Source organism: Erpetoichthys calabaricus, chromosome 5 (genome assembly GCF_900747795.2).
Source record: "Erpetoichthys calabaricus chromosome 5, fErpCal1.3, whole genome shotgun sequence".
Taxonomy (NCBI): domain Eukaryota; kingdom Metazoa; phylum Chordata; class Cladistia; order Polypteriformes; family Polypteridae; genus Erpetoichthys; species Erpetoichthys calabaricus.
In genome coordinates, this window is record NC_041398.2 from 71,002,046 (window position 1) to 71,011,138 (window position 9,093).

The following is a 9,093-nucleotide window of genomic DNA, read 5'->3' on the forward strand; positions in this document are numbered from 1 at the left end:
TCCTCATTTAGATAGATAGACAGAGACCGACAGAGACATTATTAATCCCAAGGGAAAATTCACATACTCCAGCAGATAAAGAAAATATTATAAAGAAAATACTAAAGATAACAATGCAGGTATACAGATAGTCAATAACTTTGAATAATGTTAACATTTACCCCCACCCCCGGTGGAATTGAAGAGTCGCAAAGTTTGGGGGAGGAACAATCTCCTCAGTCTGTCAGTGGAGCAGGACAGTGACAGCAGTCTGTTGCTGAAGCTGCTCCTCTGTCTGGAGATGACACTGTTTAGTGGATGTAGTGGATTCTCCATTATTGACAGGAGCCTGCTCAGTGCCCGTCGCTCTGCCACAGATGTCAAACTGTCCAGCTCCGTGCCTACAATAGAGCAGCCTGCCAATTTATTCTTCCATCTATCTATTCATTTAGTGAATAAACTTAACTGAATTTAAAAAACTGCAGGAAGCCAGACTTTGTCTTAGCAGCATTAGTTGTAACCTGCCTCGGCCACACTAAAGAATATAACTATATTCATTTATACCAGCTGAATATTTATACCAGTTGAACTCAGCCATGACAATTATTATTTAAAAAAAAAAAAACATTAAAAATGTGTAGGAAAATGAAAAACTATTAGAAAACTCAGATAAACCCAATGGGATGATTGTGACCAGGCTGCAAGAATTAAATACAAATAACATTCGCAAACAGCTTAATCAAATTTAGGGTCACCGGGGCATCAGAGAAGCATGAGGCAAACATCGGGAAACATTTGTTTATTATCATACCAGTGCAATTTAAATCAAACATTTGCCACCTCAAGGACACTGCATCCTTTATATATGTTCTAAATATTTACCCAACAATAAATACAAACTCTTTTCATAGTGACAGCAATACAGTACCAATAAAAGATACATACTTGAAGTAATTACCACTTGGATCCTAATCAAGTGCTGCTAAATTAAAAACAAATAAATAAATAAAATTTAAAAAAATCAAAAAAAAAAAAAAACCAGGAGTGGTCTCTCCTAGACTTTCTCGTATACTCAGATATGGGGATGGATATTTGACGAGTAAACCGCAAGACAATGATTATATATTTATAGTATGTATATTAAAGAACCATCAACAACAAATCAAATTAACAATATATTGAACAATGATTATAAAAGTAAAGTTGAATAAATCAAACTCTGCCACTGCATGAATAAAATGTAAAGTACCACTTCCGGTTAGCGCAAATAGCCCAAAAGTTGCCAGAAATCTACAATTTGTACCTAATACTTTTATGCAAAATTTGGTTGACCTAAGTGAAAGCATACTCAAGTTATTGTGTTTACACACACATAATTGAAAAAAATTGTACTTTCAGAATCAGGGAGGTCTAAAACATTGAGATTCTATCAAAATCTTGACATTGAAAAAAACAAAAAACACTGTCAGAAACCATTATCTATGCAGAAGTGTAGAAAGCAAAAAGATGGCCTTGTGCAGCTTTTCTTTTACTCAATGAGAAAACAGCTGTGAGGTGATAAATCTGAAATGCTTCTTTTTGTCAAAACTGTCAGTAATGCAAGTTTCATTGACATTGTTTTGTTTCACTCTGCTTGATTTATGTTACATTAAGATAAGTGAAGGACTTTTGCTTATGTTTGCCATATACAGAAAGCGTATATACTGTATGTTATCTATCTAATTAGTTTTCACTTATGTTTGCCATATACAGAAAGCATACTGTATATACTGTATGTTTAATTAACCTATTAAGATAGATAGATAGATAGATAGATAGATAGATAGATAGATAGATAGATAGATAGATAGATAGATAGATAGATAGATAGATAGATAGATAGATAGATAGATAGATAACATTGCATAGTGTTTAAACTTACTGATACTTTTTTGCAACCTGTAAGGAATCCCAGTGGTCTTGTGATGTGGGGCTTTAAACTTGTAAGATAGCAACATTGTCAGAAGTAGGAAAACATTTTTATTTTATTGAGTTCAGGGATAGCTTACTGAAGCCAACTCCAGTAGTTTAGGAGTGTTTGAGCAATACATTTTTATTTGCTGGTGCACAGTACTACATGAAAGCATGATCATAAAACAGACTGCAGGACAGATACACAGTGTACTTTAATCATATGAAGAATGTATTCTGTGTCATTTGAGGGACCCTAACTCCAAGGGGTGCTGACCAATAGATATGTGGTGGGAATCAGCAAGACGGTTTAAAAGGCTAAAATTTGAAAGACAGAGAACAGACGAGTAAGCAAGCAAACAAGCAGCAATTTGCTGGACTGGTGGAGGACCTGTGAACAACAAGACAATCACTGTACTACTAGGTGGTATTTTGTATAGCAGGGGTGAACACTCAAGAATTTTTTTTTTTTTTTTTTTTTTAATTTGGTTTTCCTTCTAGACATGTTAAGTGATAATAATTCAAGATTGAAATACTGTAAAGCTGCAGGTAAAACAAAAACTAAAAAGAATTTAGTTCTCATAATAAAGCTTTTAACATTCTTTTACATCATGGTTTCATTATTAAGCGGAGGTATACTGGTAGTTGCATTGTAAGTGCTCCAAATATAGTTTACTAAAAATGGCAACCATATATTCAGTTATGGCAAACAAAGGCTGCTCTCTGGTCACCCACCATGAAAATCACTTTTAAAAGTTAGTGTTGTGCCCTGGTTGATTTTTAAAAATATGCAAAAATGTTCAGCCTTCTCTTTTATCCAGTCCAATTTTCATTATCAGTAGCTATAGTTACTTTCTGCCCCTGTGATTAGGTAATGATTTAAAATAAATGGTAAATGTCGGAGTGTTTACAAATAAATATTAAAAGGGAAAGCAAATTTTAATGGTATGTATAAACAATTTTACTATAATATGCTGGATGACGATATAATGCACTTAGTTAGGCAATTGAAAACTTGAAGGTACCAACACCATAACACATTGTTGTCCTTGAATTTAGGGTAAATAAACCTTAATACAATAAGAAAAAACACAAACAATAAATCTCCCAGATAGGGAGGCATAAAAAATACATAAATTGACAGCTATAAACATTTATTTTAACAAGATGCGAGCTAAACTTAGTGTAGAACATGTCTGGCCTTGATGTTCTGACAAAAAACTGACAATTATTTTCATATCACAATGCAGTAACAAGTACTAGTATTCCAATATGGAACCATACAGTCATTATGGACCTGCCAAATCAATCTCTCTGATACATTGCTAAGAAAACTGATGCTTACTGTACAAACCAACAAGACAAATTTTTAACCATGCCTGCATTTATTCTCATATCTAGCTGTCATGATTCCAGCAACTGCCAAACAGAGACCAGTACAGTATATTAATATATCTAGGCCTGGATATTAAATATATCTAGGATATTCTCTATACAGTATATGTTGATCTCTCTGCTGCAAAACATTACGCATCTGAAAAATTCTTCCTAGTTCTCACAACCTGGATTTAACAAAATATGGATTTCCAAAAGAACTTACAGGCAGCATTTATTTTACTTTTAATCTACTAGGGGGCTTCGCTCGCCAACCCCTGTATTTAGTTAAATGGACATACAATTTTAATTTTTTTTTTCTTTGGAATTGTTTCAATTTCATTAATTGCACTTTTACTTTAAAGCTTCATTAAAAACAATATTTTTTGGAAACACATTGTGACAACACAACGTATAACTGCCCGTGAGTGAATATTGTTTCTGTTTCTCTAATAAATAATCCGACTTTTTCTACTGTTTGTCCCTGTGATTTATTGATTGTCATAGCAAAAGCTATTCTCACAGTAAACTGTAAACATTTTAATACGAATGGCATATCACGTTCTCCTTTGGTGTGTAATGTTATTCGCGGAATATATACATTACCTTTCTTTTTGCCTGTTAAAATTTGCATCGCTTCTCTGTGATCATCAATATACACCTGACCGAATTGTGTATTCTTTGAAATTTAACTTGCCGTTCCTTTAACTGTTACGGGACCACAGATTCTCATCGCGTATGGTCCATTATTGTGTAATTTTAGTTTTGTGCATTGAATGATGCGAATGCGAAAACACTTTGTTGTCTACTCTTTGCCTTTTACTTCTGACCTCGATTTGTCCTGCTATTTTTTCAATTACACCTGGTTCTGATGATTAATCACCTTTTGTTTGCGGTAATGTGATCTTTTCTATCTTTTCTTTAATACTGTAGCGACTGACATGATAAAGTGTCACAAAAGTTTTACTTGATAATTGCCGACTTCCTAACCCCAAACACAACTTTATAGCACCTTCTCCAACGCCCCCCACCCCCTTACCACATCAATCATTACCCCACTATCAGTCTTCTGTGTTGTACTCTGCCCTCCCTCAATCAGACCGAACAGTCACTTAAAACCAAAAAGCCCTCAACCTGGCTGGGACGCTATAATACTTCTGCTTTCATATTCTGTACCTTTCTCTGCATGTGTATCGCGCCATCGTTTGTTTGAGCCTTTCAAATTCCACTGCTTTCATAATCTCTTATCTGCCTTTTTTTTCTCTCCAACGCATTTGGGTCTCTATTCTTTATATTGTCCTTATACGCTTTATATGTGCTATCTGTGTGTACTACGTGCTTTTACACCACTGAGTGTTTTTTGATGGGTGTGCTCTTATTTGATATCTTTTGTAAGTAGGGTGTGTCTTGCAAGAATCTCAAGTTCCACGTCCCCGCTAGACGTCCCTGGGACAATCTCTTGGCACCAAGTCTCATGTTTTATGGTCCCCGCGAGCCCGCTCTGTGGCAAGTCTGTTTTGTCTCGCGGGTCTTTTAAATGTCTTCCGAGAACTTCTGAGAAGACCACGTATCGTAGCCTTGCTTTTCAGGATTTTTTTTTTTTATATAATAGAGAGATATGATATTTTGACAGAATACTAAACTTTATCGAGAGTTAAGTTTCTTGGAAATATTTTATGTCAACGGTTTTATGAGTTGACGTGATTATTAAAATGTTTTATCAGTATTGACAATAATTAATTGACACATACTAGTGATCTGTTAGAAGAAGAGGTTACACAACTCTATTACTTTTGATTCTAATAAATGGGGTATTACCCAGTTACTTCAACGTAAAATGTCATTTCAATTTCCAGTCAAAAGGCATTAAGTAAAAGGGCAATATCAAAGCAATGAAGAGCTCAATTTAAATTTTTAAATTTTATATTAGTAGGAACTTTTGCAAAGCAATTTCAGAACCTATCAATGAAGCTTCTATGTATGTAATTGTACAGGTTAAATTGACATAGTCTTCTCACATTATACCAAAAATTGAGCCATCGTCAGCCAAGTTATATTGTTCTCTGATCTCAGAGTCATGAACCCATTAATGAAAAGTGTTTTCTTTGAAATTTAATAAGTCAATTACGGCTGCGTAGCCTATACTGTATATAAAAAATATTCAAACATCAGATGAATAATTAAACAGTTTACGTTTACAATGTTATATTCAATCAACTGCAAGCACCAAAAGGATCTCTGCAATGTAATAAACTAATATAAAACATGAGTAAAATAAAACTTACTATTAAATAATCCCAAACACCCAAGAGCTTGAGGTTTTCTAACCAAAATAAAAATCATAGCTAAAAACACTGCCAAAAGCACCAACGAAAGAAAAGAGAAAAGCCATTCATTAACATAATTCACGTTTATACCTAAAACACAAGAGGTGTTAAAAAATAAATCATGCCCAATATGTTCTGACCCTCAGTAATAAAAACCCATCCCATTAATATACTTAAACTTTTGATTTTTCAGGACAACCCCAGGTATACCAAGCAAATGCCCTATTGTTACCATTTACACTGAAAATGCTATAAGGCTACAAACCAGTTCAACAGAAGAAGGTGGCAGGTAATAAACAGAACAGAGATTGTAGCAAAATATAGCTAAATAGAATACTAAACACTATCCAAATGACCCTAAAACCCCTTAACAGACTCTTAAGTAATCTCTACCATTGACAAAATAACTAAAAATAAAAATGCATAATTATGCAGTCCATTTATTATGTACAACTTTTTGTTCCTTCCAGTGAAGCAGTGGAGGAATTTTGCATTCCCACGAAGCATGCGAGAACTTGCAGAGCTCTCCAAATGTCCATTAAACGCGTTCATGTTTATGCTGGCCATTCAGAGAGTATGTGTAATCAAGGGAAAAGTGTGAATGACAGTGTAGGTGTGAATTCCTGCATACAGCAACTAATGCTTACTCTTTACAGTTGTTTTATATAAAAAAAAAAAAAAAAAAAAAAAAAAAAAAAAAAAAAAAAAAAAAAAAAAAAGGCTTACTTCCCATAATGAAATACTATCCATCCATCCATTATCCAACCCGCTGAATCCGAACACAGGGTCACAGGGGTCTGCCGGAGCCAATCCCAGCCAACACAGGGCACAAGGCAGGAACCAATCCCGGGCCCGGTGCCAACCCCCCGCAGTAATGAAATACTAACTTTTTTTAATTTAAGTGAATAGACAGTATACAGGAAAACATTTTATATCTGTTAATCACATTAACAAAATCTGTAATGTATGTTTTTCAATTTAACAACATTCCCATTAAATTTATCATTGAAAAAGTTCTATGTTTAAGCTATGCTGCTGCTAATCACAATGGACACAAAAAAGCAGAATAACAACTAGTTTCTTAAAGATGTAAAACCGCTCTCAGCCACTTTCTAAAAAGAGTTAAAGTGCCTCAGAATGATTTCAAGGCAAAAAACCTGACTAGTCACTTGTTACTTTGGTTTATAAAGACTACTGTTATCTCTATGCAAATTATAAATGATATTTGTAGATAAGCTTAGTCCCCTACCAATAAGATATTAGAACACAATGAAACAGATTTGCCTATTTGCTTTCACATATATAAGCGCCTTTACTTCCTTTATATTTGGGTAACAATCCATGAGCAAACACACGCATCTTAATGCCTAATGCAATCGTAGTGCTGCTGCCTCGCAGTTAGGAGACCTGGGTTCGCTTCCCGGGTCCTCCCTGCGTGGAGAGCGCTTTGAGTAGTAAGAAATATTAATGAAAAGAATTATTATTATTACTACTATTAATGATTTTCTTTGAACAGCACATAACAGTTTTTTTAACAAGAGGGTAGTGGGTGGCATCATTTCTAAATGCAGAAAGGGTCGATCAACACACTAAACCAATTGGTACTCGCGTGTTATAACCCACCACAGGCAAAAGAAAAGCTTCGTCGTTTTTTACATTCGTGAATTCAAAAAATAAAAACAAAACATACAAAGTTTGATTTTTAATTACTTTTGAAACATTACTTCTGTAGCGAAGTTTATAATGTCGTTAAGTGTAACTATCCAAAGGGTCATCGCCCTTGGAGGTTCTACGCATGAGTGAATGGAGTAGCGCTATCTAGGTTGATTGGCGGGGTTGTAACATACGAGTACCCAAAAATTACATAAAATAATCGATTTGAAGAATAAGTTTAAAAAAATATCAACATAAAAATCGCTAATGTTGCAAAAATCAAATTTGCGTGCTTCTCCGTTGAACTTTTACAAAAAAAATTTCAGACTTCATCCAACTGCAGCCACGTTCGCACATTCTTGATATATATCAACTATTACAACTGAAGGCCGACATATACTGTACACACATCGGTAAAAATGGGGCGGCATTTATTTTGCACTTCATTTGTGGTTGACACCGCTAGGCAAAGTTATGTTATAAAGTAATCGACAGTCCCAACAGACCAATAATATGCATCAGCCAGCAGGTCCTTAAATAAGACTACCAGTAAGCGCGGGAGAATATGGGGTGGAGGTCAGTTCGTACTGCTATAAAAGGTACAACTCTGGAAAACCAGAGACAAAAGCACGAAAAGGCAGGTAGTGATGAAATATGTTGCCAGCTCACACCAGGAACTCAAAAACCGCCGTTTGAGGCGTCAAGAAAATATAGTATGCAATGTCATTGACAGATCTAAGTGTGCAGAAGGGAACCGTCCTTGACTAAACTGCGCTAACTTACACAAAGCTTTCTAGCAAATAAAGCGGGGTCAGACTTCCCCTTCACCATACACAATGCGGAGTATTAGATGTGCCTTTGAGCATATGAGTGGAACCGAATAAGAAGACTTCAACTAACCTGTGGTCGTATCAAAGCTGGTGATAAGCCCTAATGGATGGACGAGTTGCAACCTGCGGGTATGTGCCCTTTTGTCACTTTCTACTGATACATTCGTGTCAGCTTGAAAAAATGCTTTTGCATTTTAGATGAATGCATGATCTGCACAAGCCTATATATTGTTCTGTGTAAGGCACAGATGTTGCTTGATAAAGCAAGTACGCTGTACAGACATCGAAGACATACACACTTATAACACACGCTTATAGATATTCTGTTAGGAGCCAATTACCGTGCCCGTAAAACTTCTTGCCGGGAGTCACGTCGAAGACCTTAGTGTTTACTGCTATCAGGATGCGGGGGTTCTGGATTCCGTCGTATTCCCGCAGCTGTTCCAGCGTGAAATCACGTCTCTTCATCTTTGGCAGCGACGCGGCCTCCTTGTCCTGGGCAGAGTCCAAGCCAGCTCGTCGGCGCCAACTACGGTAAATCACATAACAGAGGACCAGCACTCCCAGAAAGACGATCACGTTAAGCAGCATCCCAGCAACATCGAGCTCCGCATTTTCTGAAACCACAGATCCGCTACTGCTCTCTACTACTCCACTCTTTCCGTCTCCATCGTCCGCCATACTGCACACTAAGGTTCACTGGGTCCGCCCAGCATGCCGCCCACTGTAACAGCGTTAAATTCTGATTGGTCTGGAGCATAAACCGCGCAAAGCATCACGGACTTGAGGTCAAGTGACTACAATTCCCAGAGGTAAAGTCGAAGCGTGCGTTTGCATGAGGCGGGTCCTGTCTGACCTAACAAAAGCGCGGGATTTATGAGTCTGCAGCATTTTCTATTAACGTAGTATTTCATACAGTCTTTTCATTGGTTAAAGCTGCAGCCTTAAAGAAGGTAGAATACTATATATATTAACAGAAA

At 36.2% G+C, this 9,093-nt stretch overlaps 1 protein-coding gene across 1 annotated transcript in view; it reads right to left on the reverse strand.

Moving 5' to 3' along the window:
* Positions 1-8,828, reverse strand: part of pgrmc2 (progesterone receptor membrane component 2) — a 31,936-nt gene extending 23,108 nt beyond the window's left edge. Inside the window, exon 1 of the mRNA XM_028801663.2 lies at positions 8,455-8,828. Within this exon, the coding sequence (XP_028657496.1) occupies positions 8,455-8,794 (340 nt within the window). The 5' untranslated portion in view covers positions 8,795-8,828. The remainder of the gene's footprint in view (positions 1-8,454) is intronic.
* Between the last annotated feature and the right edge of the window lie 265 nt (positions 8,829-9,093).